Source organism: Salmo salar, chromosome 13 (genome assembly GCF_965601325.2).
Source record: "Salmo salar chromosome 13, fSalSal1, whole genome shotgun sequence".
Lineage (NCBI taxonomy): Eukaryota > Metazoa > Chordata > Actinopteri > Salmoniformes > Salmonidae > Salmo > Salmo salar.
This window is the reverse complement of record NC_138303.1, coordinates 35,696,874-35,718,865: the sequence shown is the minus strand read 5'-3', so window position 1 is coordinate 35,718,865 and position 21,992 is coordinate 35,696,874. Positions and strand designations below refer to the sequence as shown.

Genomic DNA, 21,992 nt, shown 5'->3' with positions numbered 1-21,992 from the left:
TTCCAGTTCTCTGCTGCCAATGACTGGAACAAACTACAAAAATCTCTGAAACTGGAAACACTTATCTCCCTCACTAGCTTTAAGCACCAGCTGTCAGAGCAGCTCACAGATTACTGCACCTGTACATAGCCCATCTATAATTAGCCCAAACAACTACCTCTTCCCCTACTGTATTTATTTATTTATTTATTTATTTATTTATTTAGCTCCTTTGCACCCCAGTATTTCTACTTTGCACATTCATCCACTGCAAATCTACCATTCCAGTGTTTTACTTGCTATATTGTATTTACTTCGCCACCATGGCCTATTTATTGCCTTTACCTCCCTTATCTCACCTCATTTGCTCACATTGTATATAGACTTATTTTTCTACTGTATTATTGACTGTATGTTTGTTTTACTCCATGTGTAACTCTGTGTTGTATGTGTCGAACTGCTATGCTTTATCTTGGCCAGGTCGCAGTTGCAAATGAGAACTTGTTCTCAACTAGCCTACCTGGTTAAATAAAGGTGAAATAAAAATAAATAAATAAAAGTGCTGTGGCAAATGCCGCCTCGCCACAGGTTTTCCGGCAGCCCTTGTGTAATCTGAGTACAATGACAAATCCAGAGTATGCTGGCTTCAATATCAGTGTTGGAATAATTACCCAACAGTCATACTTCAAATAAAATCAAATTGTATTTGTCACATGCGTGGAATACAAGCCCATACCAACAATGCCATTAAGAAAATACCTAAAAAAAAACTAAGAGATAAGAAAAACAGATAATAAAGAGCAGCAGTAAATTACAATATCGGGGCTATATACAGGGTTAGCTGCTGATTAGCTGTTCAGGAGTCTTATGGCTTGGGGGTAGAAGCTGATTAGAAGCCTCTTGGACCTAGACATGGCACTCTGGTACTGCTTGCCGTGCGGTAGCAGAGAGAACAGTCTATGACTGGGGTGGCTGGAGTCTTTGACAATTTTTAGGGCCTTCCTCTGACACTGCCTGGTATAGAGGTCCTGGATGGCTGGAAGCTTGGCCCCGGTGATGTACTAGGCTGTACGCACTACCCTCTGTAGTGCCATGCGGTCGGAGGCCGAGCAGTTGCCATACCAGGCAGTGATGCAACCCATCAGGATGCTCTCGATGGTGCAGCTCTAAAACCTTTTGAGGATCTGAGGACCCATGCCAAATCTTTTTAGTTTCCTGAGGGGGAAAAGGCTTTGTCATGCCGTCTTCACGACTGTCTTGGTGTGCTTAGACCATGTTAGTTTGTTGGTGATGTGGACGCCAAGGAACTTGAAGCTCTCAACCTGCTCCACTACAGCCCCGTCGATGAGAATGGGGGCGTGCTCGGTCCTCCTTTTACTGTAGTCCACAATCATCTCCTTAGTCTTGATCACGTTGAGGGGGAGGTTGTTGTCCTTGCACCACACGGTCAGGTCTCTGACCTCCTCCCTATAGGCTTCCTCGTCGTTGATCAGGCCTACCACTGTTGTGTCATCAGCAAACGTAATGATGGTGTTGGAGTTGTGCCTGGCTGTGCAGTCATGAGTGAACAGGGAGTACAGGAGGGGAATGAGCTCGCACCCCTGAGGGGCCCTGTGTTGAGGATCAGCGTGGCGGATGCATTGTTACCTACCCTTACCATCTGGGGGCGGCCCGTCAGGAAGTCCAGGATCCAGTTGCAGAGGGAGGTGTTTAGTCCCAGGGTCCTTAGCTTAGTGATGAGCTTTGAGAGCACTATGGTGTTGAACGCTGAGCTGTAGTCAATGAATAGCATTCTCACATAGGTGTTCCTTTTGTCCAGCTGGGAAAGGGCAGTGTAGAGTACAATAGAGATTGCATCATCTGTGGATCTGTTGGTGCGGTATGTCAATTTGAGTAAAGATACCTAAATAGAAAATAACTTGAGTAAAAGTCAAAAATTATTTGGTTTAAAATATACTTAAGTATCAAAAGTAAAAGTATAAATCATTTCAAATTCCTTATATTAAGCAAACCAAATGGCACCATTTTCTTGTTTTCTTAATTTATGGAAAGCCAGGGGAACACTCCAACATTCAGACATCATTTACAAACGAACCATGTGTTTAGTGAGTCCGCCAGATCAGAGGCAGTAGGGATGACCAGGGATGTTCTCTGTTTAGTGAGTCTGCCAGATCAGAGGCAGTAGGGATGACCAGGGATGTTCTCTGTTTAGTGAGTCCACCAGATCAGATTGATAAGTGCGTGAATTTTACAATTTTCCTGTCCTGCCAAGCATTCAAAATGTAATGAGTACTTTTGGGTGTCAAGGAAAATGTATGGAGTAAAAAATACAATATTTCCTTAATGAATGTAGTGAAGTAAAAGTAGTCAAAAATCTAAAAGTACAGGTTCCCCAAAAAATTACTTAAGTAGTACTTAAAAATAGTTTTACTTAAGTACTTTACACCACTGTTCAATATAACATCCTACATAGTTTGGATTGTAATAAGGATCAGTGAAAATGACCATGCTCTCAGTATCATTAAACTGCAGGATGTAATGGTCTGGCGCATGGAGACTTGGAGTGCAGGGAGCTTTTTGAGTTGAGCACTCACAAGGGAAAAAGTCAGCAGTACAGCACTAGGTGAGAGGAATGCTAATTGGACATGTCATGGTTTGGTGGGTATTCATAGATTGCTTTCTGTTGCCACGGCGAATAAGAAGCCAAGCAATAAGGGGGGTTCAGCAAGTTGGCATGGCAGATGGATGGTGTGTTTTTACCTCCTGGCAGAGGTGCTTGGAAAGATGCAGTACATGACCCTACCATATTGTCTGTCTATCTGCGAAAAGCAGTGGGTTTGGAGTTTGCTGCTTTAGTTTAACTGAGCTCAACCTACTGTACAAAACATTAATCTAATCTGGGAAGCCTACACATGGAACTCCCTTTCTGGAGGCTCCCCGTGGTGCAACCTAGAGGCTCCAACCTATAAATTGCTGAGCAGGCTGAACTCTCCTCATATGAACTTCTCCTCCACAGAGCTGAGCAGGGGAAGCTGGAGGGCTCTGCAGGGGCACTCCTCCGCTTCCTCCGCCACTGGTCTCTCTCTAGGACATACAGTATGATGGGCAGCAGCTTGGAGCCGGCAGACGAGCGAGCCACAGTGGCACAGAGAGCGGTAGGCATGTCGGTAGTGATTACATTCAACCCCAGCGGGGGTCAGAGGTCAGGCTGAGCGTGTGCGGCCTGCTCCCTGCTCAGAGCTGACTGTATTCCCAACGCTGTTCTACGCCCACGCCCACTGGTGCTCCAGGCAGTCATGCTCACTTCTACTTCTCAGTTCTCTCTTGTTTGTTCAATTTCTAGCTATCTTTCAATACTGATTCATTTTCCCAACCGCAACACTTTTCCAATCACATTGGAGAAATTGTTTTAGTTTAGCCAGAAAGATGAAACTAAATGTGGCCACGGTGCCCATTTCAGGACAATGACACTTGTAAACTGACAGAGGGTGTAGGGTCAGCAGGACGGGCATCATCAACACATGAATCGGAGTCATAATAATGACAAAAATACACACATGAATGCACGTACACACACGTGAATACACACACACACAGACACACACACACACACACACACACAGACACACACACACACACACACACACACACACACACACACACACACACACACACACACACACACACACACAATTTATGCACATGGGGGGTGCATAAAGAAACAATGATCCTCTATGGCAAATGTAAATAAATACATTTCTGTTTTCTATTAAGATATGAATTCATCAACATGGATAATTCATTCAGAAGCACTGACCTGTTTCACTTCCCAATATTTTAATTATTCATGCGCTTTACATTACAAATCAGTATCCACTTATTTTCAGATTATGCTGCCAAACGCCCATCAATAAGGGGCAGATTTGAGGCCAGGGAGACAGAGATGAATGGCCTAGAACTCTTTGCCAGCAAAGAAAAAGAAACAATGAATCATTCCTTCCAACGTCCCAGGCATGGCTTTACTGCTGCCATGTGAGAACACTTCTCAACCTTCATAACCTCACTTTGAAAAACATTCATACAACTTTCAATTCTAGAAAAAGAGAGAGAAGACCTTTTGATCTCTAGCAGGTTCAACGTTTCTCAAGCTTTACCACCGCATGTTTAATTTATTCATGTTAGGCTATTTGATGCTATATGTTATTCAGTCAACTGTCAGATAAACCATTCTGTATTTGTTTGAGGTCAGCTGGGTTAATGCAAATGGGAAAATTGAATTATTTTATATGTACAGTATGATGTGTATGATGGATGATGATGGTCATAGTACAGCCAACAATTTGTATCTAATTTTCCTCGTAATTCATGACTGGATTCCATTCTTTGGGCCAAATGGCCATTACTATTATATCTAAAAGATGTTTGATCTGTAGATGGAATGCTCAAATGGAACAGCTCTTTTATGACTGTCTTTTCCTTTCATTTGAATTCTGAATGGTCACAACAAGATGAACTCCCCTGAAAACTACCCGACCACTCTGCCTCTAACGCTTCATAAGGAGATACAGCTAAAATGGTATAATGCCATACCTGAAAAACTCTTAAGCATATACAGGATGTGTGAAATAATACTGCAGAGATAAAAGCACTCAAAAGCTACAGGGTAATTTCCAATGAGTTCCCCTGCTTTGTTTGGTTCAGCTGCTTGAACATAGCAGTTTATTTGAGGACTGACATCTGCATATCCACATAAAGGGTCAAGTGCCATTCAAGCTCTGTTAGTGTTTGCATTGCACAGAGATAGAATCCTTTAACAGCAAACAACCGATTCCGCTTTCAAGCCAGTAAATGAAAGTGCAACACTACTGTTGGCTTAACACACAAAAGCATGGCACCTATGTTAAGTGATTGGCCTCATTGCAATAGGGTAAATTTAAATCAAATGCAACATGATAATGAATTTAACTAAATGTAGCTTTTCCAATGCCCATAAACCTATGGATCCTGAGGGTTTGTGAGCCAAAACATCAGGAAGTTTCCAGACCCAACCAATGATGTCATAATAGGTTCCTGATTGCAGGAGCCAATCAAAAATAATATTTAATTAAATAAGACCAAGCATACATGTGGAACAGTGAAAAGAATGTTCAGGTGAGATAGAGATGACTCACCGTCTTCGCGGGACTTCTGTATGAAGGCGTCCACACCACTCTCTCCATAGTTGCCCTCTGATGCTACTGTGGAGACATAATTCCAGCGCATGGCTTTGACTATGTCCACCATTGCCTGTGCCTGGTAGGTGTCCGGAGGCACGACGCGGGAGAAGAAGTCATAGCGCGTGTTATCACTCAGCTCCGGAGCCGTGGAGGCATAACTCACCTGGGGGATCTGGGGAGAGAGAACAAGAGGACATGGTGTGAGCACATACTGTAGTTCCACTTTATAGTATCGATATATGCTGGAAGGAATGATGGGAAGTTAGTACATCTCAATTGTCTCTTATTGAAGACAAGTTGTAGGTCATTTCTAATTTACAGAAGTAATCCCTGTAAAAGGCTTTGTGAGTATGCAGTCAGCTCTCAGTGCTTTCATATTAGTCCAGAGGACTCCTGACTTATAGAATGTAGAGGCTTGATTGGCTGTGTTAAAAGCGGACACCCTATTTGAGAGATAAGTGTTATTAAACTAGTAAAAGTAGTTTGTAAGGGGTCATTTCATATAAAGTACATTTTGTTCCTAAGGGGAAAGGTCTTTGGTGGGCTGATGGTAACATAATTGAGCAAAGTATATCAAACATTTATGAACTATCAGGATTGTTTTATTAACCACCCCACCCCTCTCATCTCTTGGATGCTGATCAATACTATCAAATGGTAAATGAAAAGCCAACCAGTTAACACAGATGCTATGCTTTTGTGTGTTAAGCATAGTGTTGCACTTTCATTTACCTAACAGTAACTGGCTTGAAAGCGGAGTCGGTTGTTTGCTGTTAAAGGATTCCATCTCTGTGCAATGCAAACACTAATGGAGATTGAATGGCACTTGACCCTTTATGTGGATATGCAGATGTCATGGTGAGAGACAGTCCTCAAATAAAATGCTATGTTCAAGCCTACACCATGCTACACCATGGACAAATTATGCAACATAGAGATACATTTTGGGTTCCACATGCATGCTTGGTCTATTTAATGAAATATTATGTTTTGGGTTTATACATTTTATATGGGAATATTTTCAAATAGCATTTTCAATGACGAGGTATGATTTTCTGTTCATTCAGGTGACTGATGAGTAAATGAGACATCAGGACTGAGGTGAGAACCTGGATTTTACTCCATAGGGTAAACCTCAGTGGTTACTGTAGTAATTATCTGTGGTATTACACTTCTGTACACTGAAATATTGACAACTAAGGAGTGTTGAATGCTACTATTTCAAAAATGAAGAAAAATGTCTGTCTGTTCACTCCCACATCTATGTGCACAGACTTTGTCCAGCTATGATGTCATATACTGTAGCCCTCTGCAAAAATGAGCACAGCATTTCTCAAGAGTGTCAAGACAACTGAGATTAAACCTCAAAGTTGAGATGTTGTAGACAAAGTGTTATTCCACTTCAAGCTGCCCTCAAGCCAATCAAGTAGCACCAAAGCTATAATAAGCTAATTTAAATTAGATTCTCACAGACTAGAAGTGATTCATTTGGGGGTGAAAAGTGTTAACAGACAAGGGCCTTTGTTCCAGGGCCTGTGATAACACATTTTAAAGTAACTTGACAAGGTAGTCTTGTGTTTTCACAAGGGCAACATTGTTTTTAGTTTTTTGGTGGAGAGAACAAGAATATGGTAATAACATAAACTGTATAGTTTTGGTGATGTATATTTGTCTACAAGAATACAATTCAGAGTAAAATGTGCATCCTTGATAACATATTTTACAAACATATTCCCTTTATGTCTCCTTGAAATGATGTGCACTGTGGAGCACGTAGTCTCTCTAGACGAGTTGCCTTCCACAATGTACCAATGCTCCAGCTTATACGTCTGTAGAAGTTCTGCCGTCAGTTGGGACAGAGGATGAGTCAGAAATGGGAGGTGCATCAGAGGTGCCGTATTCACTTGTTGCTCTAGCTAAACAGGACCACAATTCCCGCCTGCATTTTAAGCCCCGCCTCCCCAAACTCATGATTCGTCTGTCTGATAGTTTTTTTTTATTATTATTGAAATGTCCCAGGGAATCAAAAAAGGGGTAGCTGCAGCCCAATATTGTGACCGGAGTATGGGCAAGTGGGTGCGTCGACAGGAAACTAGTGGGCTCGTGGAAAGGAGTGGGTGCGTCGACAGGAAAGTAGTGGGCTCGTGGAAAGGAGTGGGTGCGTCGACAGAAAAGTAGTGGGCTCGTGGAAAGGAGTGGGTGCGTTGAAAGGAGTGGGTGTGTCGACAGGAAAGTAGTGGGCTTGTGGAAAGGAGTGGGTGCGTCGACAGGAAAGTAGTGGGCTCGTGGAAAGGAGTGGGTGCGTCGACAGGAAAGTAGTGGGCTCGTGGAAAGGAGTGGGTGCGTCGACAGAAAAGTAGTGGGCTCGTGGAAAGGAGTGGGTGCGTTGAAAGGAGTGGGTGTGTCGACAGGAAAGGAGCGGCTCGTGGAAAGGAGTGGGTGTATCGACAGGAAAGTAGTGGGCTCATGGAAAGGAGTGGGTGCATTGAAAGGAGTGGGTGTGTCGACAGGAAAGGAGTGGGCTCGTGGAAAGGAGTGGGTGTGTCGACAGGAAAGTAGTGGGCTTGTGGAAAGGAGTGGGTGCGTCGACAGGAAAGTAGTGGGCTCGTGGAAAGGAGTGGGTGCGTCGACAGGAAAGTAGTGGGCTCGTGGAAAGGAGTGGGTGCGTCGACAGGAAAGTAGTGGGCTTGTGGAAAGGAGTGGGTGCGTCGACAGGAAAGTAGTGGGCTCGTGGAAAGGAGTGGGTGCGTCGACAGGAAAGTAGTGGGCTCGTGGAAAGGAGTGGGTGCGTCGACAGGAAAGTAGTGGGCTCGTGGAAAGGAGTGGGTGCGTCGACAGGAAAGGAGCGGGCTCGTGGAAAGGAGTGGGTGTATCGACAGGAAAGTAGTGGGCTTGTGGAAAGGAGTGGGTGTGTCAACAGGAAAGTAGTGGGCTCATGGAAAGGAGTGGGTGCATTGAAAGGAGTGAGTGTGTCGACAGGAAAGGAGTGGGCTCGTGGAAAGGAGTGGGTGTGTCGACAGGAAAGGAGTGGGCTCGTGGAAAGGAGTGGGTGTGTCGACAGGAAAGTAGTGGGCTTGTGGAAAGGAGTGGGTGCGTCGACAGGAAAGTAGTGGGCTCATGGTAAGGAGTGGGTGCGTCGACAGGAAAGTAGTGGGCTTGTGGAAAGGAGTGGGTGCGTCGACAGGAAAGTAGTGGGCTCGTGGAAAGGAGTGGGTGCATTGAAAGGAGTGGGTGCGTTGAAAGCGCTCTGCTATAGGTCAGACAGTTTGGAGTTTTGAAGCCAGAGGATGACTCTGAGTCGTACATCACTTTCGATTTACAGAGATAATTGTACATTTTCAGTTATAAAACAGAGAAGTGTTTTATTTTTAATTAAAAGTACTAATGATGGGCGTACTATTGCTTCACCCTGATATTGGCTACTAGGTAGACTTCCCATGCCGTTGCTGGACAGAAGCGCTTGTCAAACGGGAGCTAAGGACACTGTGTCCAAAACATGCAGTAGTTGTTTAGTTTTCATGCAAGCATTTTCAGGCATATCCTATCACTATGTCCCACAGTTATACAAAATATCACACGCGAGTAGAAACGTTAACATTGTTTGTTAGAGTTTAAAGTTACATTGTCTCACCAAACTGTAGCCTACTCACCACAGTGGATTGATTGATTGTGGACCGATTTGGAGAGTGAGAGCTGGTGAAGCCACATGGTTACCCAGCAAGTGTGCACGTGGTCAGTTTTCCTAATACATTTATTCTATGTTATCTCTATGTTATAATATGTCCTGATATTAGGAAATGTATTGGCCATTGATATGATGACATTTGATAAGCATTAATTGTGATGGGAATTATAAATGTTACATTGATGAAATACCTGTTTAGGTGGTCTTCTAACCTTTTTGGGTTTCTCATTTCAGAAGAGTTTAGTGTCATGTTTCCTCTGGGCTCTCAACTGAGGAATTATTGATGATCTGTCTAAGTTATAGTTGCTCCGTCTAGTTTGAAGGTGCTCTGCCTTAGAAGCCAGTGGTAGCTTCTGTATATTTGCCATTTAGATTATTGTTTGTTGTTTTGAAAGTATGTGTCAGTGTTCCTCAACATCTTGTACATATTTTGGATCCATCTTCACTCTCTGCACCTGTAAATAAATACCACCATTTTGCAATCGAATCCTGCGTGCCTCTTGATGCTTCTCACCCCACTGACAAGACCCTGGGTCCACTATTGATCTCGTCAACCAGTCCTATAATTCCTTTTTTTCCAATGTATGTATTAAATAATGATAAGTCAAATGGTTTCCATATAATTTGTGTTTGTGCCAAACAATCTACTGTAATAATAGATCTTGATTCACTCTGCTGACTGTACTGTTGTAGTGTCAGTGCGGAAGTCTTACAGACTGCCTCAAGTGCTGAACACTTTTCCCACTTGATAAGTAATCTCTATTCCTGCTCGCTCAAGTAATTTCAGATTTACGATGGTCAGTGATCTTTCCGTAGCTTCTTCCCTGCACACTTTGGGGTTTAACTGAGCATATTTTATGACACTCAATAATGAGTTTCATGTTACAACATAAAATACAAAGACACCTCTTCTTATGCTGATGCACTTTTGATTGGCCCCAAGTCCTTGTGGGTTATAAATTACACTACTAGACAGTGAAAAGCTCTAGTGGGCAGTAATATTTGATATGTGTATATACAGTATATTATATAGTATATATACACACACACACACACACACACACACACACATCACATGCTACTCATAATAAGACAAAGCAATTAGCCTATTATAATGTTTATCTGACTCCATAAGATAAATAGCAATATTTTTAATTTAACCTTTATTTATCTAGGCAAGTCATTTAAGAACAAATTACAGACTGCTACTCAATAGTGATAGGGGGAAAAAATCTATACAATTACATATCGCAATATTATTTGGGAACCAAAAAAGTGTTAAACAAATCAAAATATGTTTGGATGTGATCCTGGTTATTTGAAGGAAGATCATGACTGCTGAATGACCCTGATACAGACATCCTAGATATGACTGACAGTTTAGTGAAATCGGCCTGATCTCTCTCCAAATGTTTTCTGTCACAAGGCTACAGCTACAGCCTCCAGGGTTATTGGCATATGCTGTCACCTTGAAGAATCACCAGGAAGAGACCGACGGATCTGGAGAGACAGATGTTGACTTAAGTAAGTTTTCAGAATGTTTTAACCTCTAAAAGTCTAAGCCTTAGAGGGGGTGACTATGGAATTGTTTTAAGAAGGTCATACCATGGATAATTTAGCTATTTGATTTAGAATTGTCAGACCCCTGTAGGTATCCCGCCAAAATAAAACAATTATTTGAACACATTTAAATTTGGCCTTTACTATATAGCCCATATAAATGCATTGAATAACACATTCACAAATGGCAAAAAAATACAGTAAAAAAATAAGCAATATGGTTTTGAAGTGTTTTTCCTTTATCTAGGAGATATAAGAAAGCTCAGGAAATGTGTGTTTTTTGGACACATACACTACATGGCCAAAAGTATGTGGACACCTGCTCATCTAACATCTCATTCCAAAATCATGGACATTAATATGGAGTTGGTCCCCCCTTTGCTGCTATAACAGCCTCCACTCTTCTGGGAAGGCTTTCCACTAGATGTTGGAACATTACTGCGTGGACTTGCTTCCATTCAGCCATTAGAGCATTAGGCACTGATGTTGGGCGATTAGGCTTGGCTCGCAGTAGGCTCATCATAAAGGTGTTCGATAGGGTTGAGGTCAGGGCTCTGTGCAGGCCAGTCAAGTTGGAAAGGTGACATCCTATGACACTGCCACATTGAAAATCACTGAGCTCTTCAGTAAGGCCATTATACTGCCAATGTTTGTCTATGGAGATTGCATGGCCCTGTGCTCAATTTTACACCCCTGTCAGAAACAAGTGTTGCTGAAATAGACTAATCCACTAATTTAAAGAGGTGACAACATACTTTTGGCCATCTCGAGTATTTAAACCCCTTTTTATTGGCACAAAACTACCTCCATACCTTTTTGAAAAGGTACCGGGTTACCTTCAGATGAGTCCCGTGACACTTAAATGGAGAACACCATCATGTGTGTGAGAATCTCATCTTTCCATAGAGTTTGTAGCCAAAACGGTTCGGACCAGAGCCTAAAATATACTTTTTGTTCCATCAGCCACTGTAGCAGGTAGATGAAAAGATCTACCAGCCACTCAGATTTTTTACCAGCCAAAATAATTTCTCACCATAATTACAGCAAAAAACGGATGACCATGCTTTGTAATGTTTCTAAAACAAGAAATGTATTAGTAAGAAGTAATGTGGTGTATTGCTCAATTTAATACAAATTTTTGATACCTGAGTCTTTTAACCAAAATATCAGAGGAGAAAAAATGTTCAGCTACCCCTTTTAAGGGCGGGAGGTTACCGTAGTAATGGGGCCACTGGAGTCATGTCAGGTGGTATCTGTGAGTGTGTGAGATTTGGGATGTGATAAGTAGTAGACAGTGTCGACAGAGTCTCTTCGCCATCAGTTGAAGCAGCAGATTTAAACTAACATTGAAAAACAACTGAGCTTACGAACAAAACATTGTAAATAGCCAAGAAACACGAGGAAAGTATCACTTTGCTGATCTATCAGCGCTTCACTCACAGTAAGCAAAGCTGTTGCTGTACGACGTGGGATGTAGGATTCAGATTTATTTGTGTGATTAGCAGCTATAAAACATAAGAGGTACTTCAGCATTTTCCTGCTAGAAATCGCAACTCATATGCTCATACTTAACTTTTGACTGTATTTATATTCACAAATGCGAATGTAATGCTCGCACTGTAGAGACCAGCAAATTGACCACCCGCCACGGTGGCTGGTGAAGTAGACATTCTTAACCGCCAATACCAAAATCTACCTGCATCTGGCCGGTGGCAGGTGTTCATTTTATGCCATGGTTCAGACAGAAGTAGGCACATCGGCGGTACCAACTGCAGGCGAGACCTGTGGGGCTTGTGGAGGTGGTGGAGCAAAACAGACGACACCATCGTGTGAGTCTCATCTATCCATAGTGGCCATATTAGATTGGAGGCCAAACTGTTCAGACGCGACAGAAGTTTTAGTGAGAAGACCTATTTTCAGGAATGTCTCATGGTCTGACAAACACCGCTGTAGCTTGGCCACCTTCCACCGCAGATGCGGAAGGCCGACATAGGCGGACGCAGATATTTCTAGCTTATGTGGGACGAAATCGTCCCACCTACTCAACAGCCAGTGGAATCCCGTGGCGCGTTATTCAAATACCTTAGAAATGCTATTACTTCAATTTCTCAAACATATGACTATTTTACACCATTTTAAAGACAAGACTCTCGTTAATCTAACCACACTGTCCGATTTCAAAAAGGCTTTACAACGAAAACAAAACATTAGATTATGTCAGCAGAGTACCCAGCCAGAAATAATCAGACACCCATTTTTCAAGCTAGCATATAATGTCACATAAACCCAAACCACAGCTAAATGCAGCACTAACCTTTGTTGATCTTCATCAGATGACACTCCTAGGACATTATGTTATACAATACATGCATGTTTTGTTCAATCAAGTTCATATTTATATCAAAAACCAGCTTTTTACATTAGCATGTGACGTTCAGAACTAGCATACCCACCGCAAACTTCCGGTGAATTTACTAAATTACTCACGATAAACGTTCACAAAAAACATAACAATTATTTTAAGAATTATAGATACAGAACTCCTTTATGCAATCGCTATGTCCGATTTTAAAATAGCTTTTCGGCAAAAGCACATTTTGCAATATTCTGAGTAGATAGCCCAGCCATCACGGGCTAGCTATTTTGACACCCACCAAGTTTGGCCCTCACCAAACTTCGATTTACTATTAGAAAAATGTGATTACCTTTGCTGTTCTTCGTCAGAATGCACTCCCAGGACTTCTACTTCAATAACAAATGTTGGTTTGGTTCAAAATAATCCATAGTTATGTTCAAATATCCTCTGTTTTGTTCGTGCGTTCAAGACACTATCCGAAGGGTGACGAAGGGTGACGCGCACTATCCAAATGCGCTACTGTTTTGCAGCCAGGGGCTCCAAAGGCATCATTCACCGTTTTGCCGCCATCTGAGAGCCTATGGGAGCCGTAGGAAGTGTCACGTTACAGCAGAGATCCTCAGTTTTCAATAAAGAGAGTGTAGAAGCCCAAGAAATGGTCAGAGAGGGCACTTCCTGTAAGGAATCTTCTCAGGTTTTTGCCTGCCATATGAGTTCTGTTATACTCACAGACACCATTCAAACAGTTTTAGAAACTTTAGGGTCTTTTCTATCCAAAGCCAATAATTATATGCATATTCTAGTTTCTGGGCAGTAGTAATAACCAGATTAAATCGGGTACGTTTTTTATCCAGCCGTGCAAATACTGCCCCCTACCCTAGAGAGGTTAAACTGACGGATTTTGATGGGGATTTTTTTTATGTTACTTAGATTGATGCATGTGTATGACAATAGACTCCTAAGGATGTTTTAAGGCAGAATGGTTTGTATATTAATTTTGTGGTTATTAGGAATGCAAGTTTACACAGTAGCAGTAAAATCTATTGATAGATGTATACATCTGGTCATATTCTAAAATGTAAACAGAAGTCCCATCTTTGTATACTGAAGCTACAGTACCACTATGAGTCTGTTCACACTGAGCTGTAATAGCCATTGTTCAGAGTTCATTTTCCTGCATATAGCCTATCCTGAATTATTTATTTGAAACAGGGTGAGGGGTGGTTACCTTGGGAGAGAGATATGTGTGAGCTATGACGCATGCTGGTGAGTTCAGCTCTGCGTAATATGTTCCGGAATGAACTAATGCATTTTGCAAGTCTGTAGATCAGAGGCTCCTCGGAGGCTAAAACTCTACAGCACAGGAGTACAGTTAACCTGGACGAAACCTTACTCATACTGTACCTGCAACTACAGTACAGTATTCCACCAGCATGTGTCATTCCACTGCGGTCTGAAAGCAGTCTGACTGCGGCAGAGCTATCCTCCTCCCCTCTCCTCTCCCTGCCTCACACTGTGGTTGGCTTTGATGTGTTCAGTTGCAGCTCCCATTGATCCTGACACTAGTATGTTCACCCCCGCAGCCACTATTGGAGTACAAACCAGCTGTGCCCAGTGCCTGCAGCCCCTTACACCCACGTCAGTCCTCCTCTCGCCCCCTCCTCCTCCTCCAACCGCGAGGATGTATCTGTTAAATTATGCAAATGAACAACATGCAGCACCTCGCATTTCGAGTGGCACATGCAAAGTAAGGCACTATTTAAGTATGGTAATGTCCCTTTACAAACATTTTTTAAATAAGGGACATAATCTTACTCCTTAGAATGTTAGAGCAAAGATGTGTCACAACTCTTCTTATGCGAGGAGAATACCATTAGCTCATCCATGTAGGTGGATGTCTTACAATGCACAGTGCATTGTACTTGATGTGTAATGACTGATTATACAACACGAGATGAGTCAGGCGGGAATGGTCCATAGTCCTGTCACCTCAACTCCTTGGTCTATCCTGACAACAGGCCAAGTCTTCCTCGATTCCTGAACAGGCTACTGTGTGTCTCTCTGGCCACTCTGTGTGTCTCATAATTGGAAAGCTCATGGGGACACAGAGGCTTCAGTCGTGTCTGTGGTATCTGGCACATGTCCAGAGGGCTCCACAGGAACCGACAGAGGTCATCAGACTTAAACATCTGGCTGTGACTGAGGGGGCACAGAAGGACAGGGTGGTGAAACTATCCTGCTGGACACTGATTCATGGAATCTGTTCTCACACCAAACTTTGCTTCACTTTTGTCTACTTTGAGGTTAAGTGAAACTGTTTCCTGTCTCCTTTTGTAAGGAAAAATACATGTGCTGGCCTCATATTTTTGTTCTGGCTTTGAAGTCATGGGGAGGGTCTATGTTCTGCTCTGCCTCCTACCTGAACATCATTAAAGGGGCTGCTAAACTGTATTTGGAAGCTGCTAACAATGTCTTATTTTAGAGCACTTGAATATTCACTATTTCCCTTGCATTTAACTCATCAATGACTTTCACCTACATCCAACAGAGCTTCTCTAGTTACAAAGGATGTGATTGCATTGTACTGCACTTGTATTTCACTTGGTTTGGGATTCTTGTTCTTATCCTTGTGTTTTTTTACCTGTGCTTTTATGTTCCTTTGAAAGAAAGGAAAGAAATATATAACATACAGCAGTATATCAAAAACAACAATGGACTGTTCCTGTCACACATGGTGTGTTTGGTGTCCCACCCACGAGGCTCACTCAGGTTTTCATCCCAGGGGAGCTTGTCTAAAACACAGATAACAAATCAAACAGGATCCCTGCTGACATCCCGCTTCACTGTACTCTACCTGCAAGACTCGCTTCCATTGTTCCTCCATAAAATAACAGTTCTTAGCTCTTCAATTGTGGAGAAAATGGCTGAAAACTTTGACTAAAGGTGTATGGGATTATCCAAATCAAGTATTACCGAGACTATGAAACATAGAATTAAAGTTTTGGGATGCTTCTTAAATCTGGTAATAGCAAATGGACTCCCTAATAAGAGTTGGAGGTGGACAATGACAATAAGCTAAATGCTTTTATTAGCTAAATATGAAAATACATATGTTTTTGTTGATTTTTTCAAGCAATGTATGGTGGTTCTGCCATGACAACCCTCAGAAATATATCTGCCAGATAAAGTGGCTATAGATATTTAGGGACTCTGTGTAATGTTTCATTTTTCACCTGAGGGATTTTTCCTCCTGTAACAATTACTGAATTTCAGCATCCTGTCAAGAAGCAAGACAGGCTAAGCTTATCATGTTTTTTGTTTGTTAGATTTCTCTTTCCCTCTCTGGAGTACAGTGAAAGTACTGAAGCGTGATGTTCTCAGTAATAGAACACATACTGTATACTTCCATGCTTTGACTCAAGGAATTCAACACCCCCAGCCAAGCTCCTCTCTGACCCATGAGAGAAAATGAGTATATACAAACTAGAGAAACCTTTGTTTGGATAGAATATTGTACAACATATACATATAGCCCAGAGAATGCCTTGTCCATCTAAAAGCAAAGGCACTGCCTGGTGTACCAATGTGGCTTGGAATTTCTATCAAGATCAAGGACAGATACCTAAAACCTATATTTCCGTTTTCATTTGGGGATACAGCGTCCCCATCCACTTCCTCTAGTACTAAACCAGCAAAGATTTTTGCCCTCAAGAGCCAGGTGTTCCCTGACCCTAGGTTGAAGATACCCAGGTTAGGACAAGCTAATAATTCCATGAGGAAGCTTTTTAAATAAACAGAATGATTGGACCAGCGCCATTACTAACTAGCATTGCTGGTGCCATTGTTTAGAATTCTTCCTCATTGCTGCAAAGCGTTATGGGATATTAGAATCCTCTTGTCTTAGCCTTTGTTATCTTCAACCTAGCCCTAACCTAAACCTGATCTCGACACTGAAAACTGACCTTTCCCACAGATTTGTTATGAACGTGACCAGAATTTAGAAATGAACCACCTTACCCCACCTCTCCCCTCAACCCTTTCTCATCCCTCCCCATCCATTGTGGGAGAAATTACAGTGATGGAGTCTCAAGCAGATGGTTTTATGCAGTTTTAATGTTCAATTCGCTTGCTTTAAATAACTGTGGCTTTTAAAAAATGCAATGAGTTCATTTGGCACAACATCAATGCTGAAGTAATAATGCTCATTTGAAACCTACAGAAATATTATACCGTACATCTGCACTGTGTGGCTGGCAAAGAAAAATCAAAAGCATTCGGGCTGGCACTGAAACTCTAATTTGCTTGGTGAATATTTCAGTCAAGACTATTTGTCTGACAGGCAGTGAAACAAATAGAACAGGTTTATGACTTGAAGTGATTAATGTCTATTGGACATGGATGTCTGAGACTGGTGAAGTTAGCTACCAGTCTGGCAGTCTATCCAAGGAATTGTGCTTTACTGCTGTCGCTATATATCCTTAATATGAGATGTGGTAAAATGACCATCTGAGCCTGATACCCAGGAAAGGCTATGTCTGTGGCTCTCTTTGTCGTGGTATAGAGGGACATAGGGATTCTGTCAGACGCCCCCACACACCCTATACCACAACAACAGTTCCACCTCATCCCTCAGGCTGTCAAGCGCCCAGTAGGGGGCTGCAGTCGCCAAGGTAATGGGCTAGATTCTTATTTGGCGGTAGGGGTCTTCACACCTGTCTGTCAGGTTCAGTTATTGGCAAACCCTGTCACGGCAAGTCAGTCTGCTCTCAGCCAGCTCTCAGAGGGGCCCTGCTGAGCTGAACACCACACGTTCCAGCCTCCTCAGTCCCCGGGTTCAGGCTATACATCAGGGTTCCCCAACTGGCGGCCCGCACTGATTATTTTTTTTTTTTAATTGGGGGGGGGGGGGGGGGGCATTAAACACTGTAAAAACACCGGTATTCCCACGCATAATAAAAGTATTCCCACGCATAATAAAGAGATATATGTGACCGTATACAAAAGTAAGCAAGATTTGAAATGATTAGGCTTTAGTCAAATATGATATCAGTTTGGGCTTCTTGTGGTCAATTTGCAGTCTACAAAATATTTCTAATTATGTTCCAGTCCCCTGACCATCCACTCAAGAAAATATCAACCCGTGGCTGAATCTAGTTGATGATCCCTGCTACACATGATAGAACCTTCAGATACCTTCAGACAAGGAGCAGACGCCTCCATTAAAATAAGAAGCCACCAAGGAGAGGTAGCTAGCTACTAGGTGGGATTCAAGGTCTCCCATCCCCTGGTGTTTGAATGACACACAGTGAGGGATGCTTTTCAAAGGAAGGAGAAGAGGGTTGTTCTACAGTGGCAATGAAGTGTCAACAAATGTTTGCAATCATCCAAGCAGCAATATCTTGGTCATAAAATGGTATGTTTGCTCTGTCTCAGGTTATTAGAGGAATGTTAATATACATTTCTCCAGCCTGTACTACTAGTGTTGTCCATCCTGGTTATACTGCTAAATCACAGAAGGTTTTTACTTCAACCAGTAGACTCTTTGGCTTGACCCTACCCTTACGGAATGCCACAAACCAATTTCCCCAACTGAGACAGTAACTGCTATTAGTACTGTATAATCCTGTGAACTACTGGAACCAATCCACTAAGTCATATGAAAAACCACACCGGGATATTTCCATTTCCATTTTTTATTAAAAGTCTGAGAAATTAATATGTCTGACAATGAACTTCAAAAATGTTTGATAGGCACCTGTTGCTACCCGTCTTCACTTGCCACCTGTTGCTACCCGCCTTGACTTTTTCCACATTTTGTTATGTTACAGACTTATTCTAAAATGGATTAAATAGTTTTTTCCGCTCATCAATCTACAAACAATACCCCATAATGGCAAATCAAAAAACAGGTTTTTAGATTTCTTGAAAATGTTTTACAAATGAACAACTGAAATATCACATTTACATAAGTATTCAGACCTTTTACTCAGTACTTTGTTGAAGCACCTTTGGCAGCAATTACAGCCTTGAGTCTTCTTGTGTATGACGTTAGAAGCTTGGCACACCTGTATATGGGGAGTTTCTCCAATTCTTCTCTGCAGATCCTCTCAAGCGCTGTCAGGTTGGAGGGGAGCGTCGCTGCACAGCTATTTTCAGGTCTCTCCAGAGATATTGGATCGGGTTCAAGTCCGGGCTCTGGCTGGGCCACTCATGGACATTCAGAGACTTGTCCTGAAGCTACTCCTGTGTTGTCTTGGCTGTGTGCTTAGGGTCGTTGTCCTGTTGGAAGGTGAACCTTTGCCCCAGTCTGGAGGTCCTGAGCACTCTGGAGCAGGTTTTCGTCGAGGATCTTGCTGTTCTTTGCTCCGTTCATCTTTGCCTCGATCCTGACTAGTCTCTTAGTCCCTGCCACTGAAAAACATCCCCACACATGATGCTGCCGCCACCATACTTCACCGTAGGGATGGTGCCAGGTTTCCTCCAGACGTGGCGCTCCCTTCGACCTCATGGCTTGGTTTTTGCTCTGACATGAACTGTCAACTGTAGGACCTTATATAGACAGGTGTGTGCCTTTCCAAATCATGTCCAATCAATTGAATTTACCAAAGGTGGACTCCAATCAAGTTGTCAAGTTGTATAAACATCTCAAGGAAGATCAATGGAAACACGATGCACCTGAGCTCAATTTCAAGTGTAATAGCAAAGGGTCTGAATACTTATGTAAATAAGGTATTTTTGTTTTATTTGTAATAAATTTGCAAAAATGATTAAAAACCTATACAAACAAATTATACGGTAGGGAAAAACATGTATTTAATCTATTTTAGAATAAGGCTGTAACGTAACACAATGTGAAAAATTCAAGGGGTCTCAATACTTTCTGAATGCACTGGAGTGAGTGGTCGTGCTGCACCTCGCTCCGCGGGTAATATTACATTTAATTTCATTACATTACATTGGAACGATTTGATTAGTGTATTGTTAGCTAGCTAAATAGTTGTATCTGCTGTCTTTGTATCAAGGATAAAGGTGTAGCTCTGAGGAACTAACAAGGTTAGCTAGCCAGCTGTATTCGTTCGCGCCGTTTTCGAAACGGCGTCAACACCATAACACCACAGCTAGCTAGCCAACTTATATTACATTTCATTACATTACATTGGAACGATTTGATTAGTGTATTGTTAGCTAGCTACATAGTTGTATCTGCTGTCTTTGTATCAAGATAAAGGCGTAGTACAGAGTAACTATCGAGGTTAGCTAGCCAGCTACATTCTCTAACATAGTCAACAACACGCCCCCTGCTAGCTAGCTAACCCTACCAGCTAGCTGTATCATTTTTAGTCAATAAGATTTTTGCAACGTTAGCTTAACTTTCTGAACATTCGAGATGTGTAGTCCACTTGTGTAGCTAGCAGGACTGACTTTGTGTTAGCTAGCCAACGTTTAATTACTTCTGCGTTATGAACTAGACACAGACACGAATGATCCATTGGTAGCTTGTTGTTACCAAGTATTGGTGCTAACCGTGTGTTATAGGATGCTAGCATGCTAGTTAGCTACGGCGTCATAGGACACGGTGCACTAGGTGGGTTTTCACGGAAGAATACTGTACCAAGTTATCTAGCGGAATAAACTAAGTTTGAGCCTATTCCTGGAAACACTGAACCACTGTAGTTTACATCAATTTTAATTTCTAGTGGTAGCTAGAAAAGTTATATTTTAGCGTTTTAGTGTTTCAGTGAATTGTTAGTGAGGGAGGCCCTGCTCTCTCGCTTCCCCAGTTGTTTAGTTAATTTTTCTCCTTTGCATTAGCGTAGCATCTCCTGTAGCCTATCAAATATGTGTCGGTCTATCCCTGTTCTCTACTCTCTGCACAGGCCGTTACAAACGCTTCACATCGCGTGGCCGCTGCCACTCTAACCTGGTGGTCCCAGCGCGCACGACCCACGTGGAGTTCCAGGTCTCCGGCAGCCTCTGGAACTGCCGGTCTGCGGCCAACAAGGCAGAGTTCATCTCAGCCTATGCTACCCTCCAGTTCCTCGAATTCTTGGCGCTGACGGAAACATGGATTACCACAGAAAACACTGCTACTCCTACTGCTCCCTCCTCGTCTGACCACGTGTTCTCGCACACCCCGAGAGCATCTGGTCAGTGGGGTGGTGGCACTGGAATCCTCATCTCTCCCCAAGTGGACATTCTCTCTTTCTCCCCTGACCCATCTGTCTATATCCTCCTTTGAATTCCATGCTGTCACAATCACTAGCCTTAACATCCTTACCTTAACATAAAGCTTAACCTCTTGGGGCTAGGTGGGACGCTAGCGTGCCACCCGTGGTGCACTCCATCAACAGCAGGTGCATTTCAAGAGCGGCAAATTTGAATCCAAATAAATGTCAAAATTCAAATTTTTCAAAAATACAACTATGTTACACCATTTGAAAGATAAACATCTCCTTAATCTAACCACGTTTTACGATTTCAAAAAGGTTTTACGGCGAAAGCATAAATTTAGAGTATGTTAGGACAGTACATTTACAAGAGTTGTGTGTAATGTTTTGTCAAGTCAAAGACAGGGTCACCAAAACCATAAAACCAGCTAAAATGATGCACTAACCTTTTACAATCTCCATCAGATGACACTCCTAGGACATTATGTTAGACAATGCATGCATTTTTAGTTCTATCAAGTTCATATTTATATACAAAAACAGCGTTTTACTATGGCATTGATGTTGAGGAAATCGTTTCCCTCCAATAACCGGCAGTCAAGTCAGCGTCAGAAATTAAATAATTAAAATTAGAAAACATTGGTAAAATATTATATTGTCATTTAAAGAATTATAGATTTACATCTCTTGAACGCAATCAACTTGCCAGATTTAAAAATAACCTTACTGGGAAATCACACTTTGCAATAATCTGAGCACTGCGCCCAGAAAAATACGCGTTGCGATACAGACTAGACGTCATGTTGGGGAGATCTAAAATCGAAAATACTATGTAAATAATCCATTACCTTTGATTCTCTTCATCAGATGTCACTTCCAGGTATCACAGGTCCATAACGAATGTAGTTTTGTTCAAAAAAGCTCATCATTTATGTCCAAAAATCTCCGTCTCGTTAGCACATGATGTAAGCCAGCCGGACTTCTCGTCATGAACGAGGGGAAAAAATATATTTCCGTTCGTTCAAACA

General features: G+C 42.2%; 1 protein-coding gene across 1 annotated transcript in view; it reads right to left on the bottom strand.

Moving 5' to 3' along the window:
- The window catches only part of LOC106567287 (metabotropic glutamate receptor 4), a 254,325-nt gene that overhangs the window by 123,636 nt on the left and 108,697 nt on the right, over window positions 1-21,992 (bottom strand). The window contains exon 2 of the mRNA XM_045693162.2: window positions 5,151-5,367. Within this exon, the coding sequence (XP_045549118.1) occupies window positions 5,151-5,367 (217 nt within the window). The remainder of the gene's footprint in view (window positions 1-5,150; window positions 5,368-21,992) is intronic.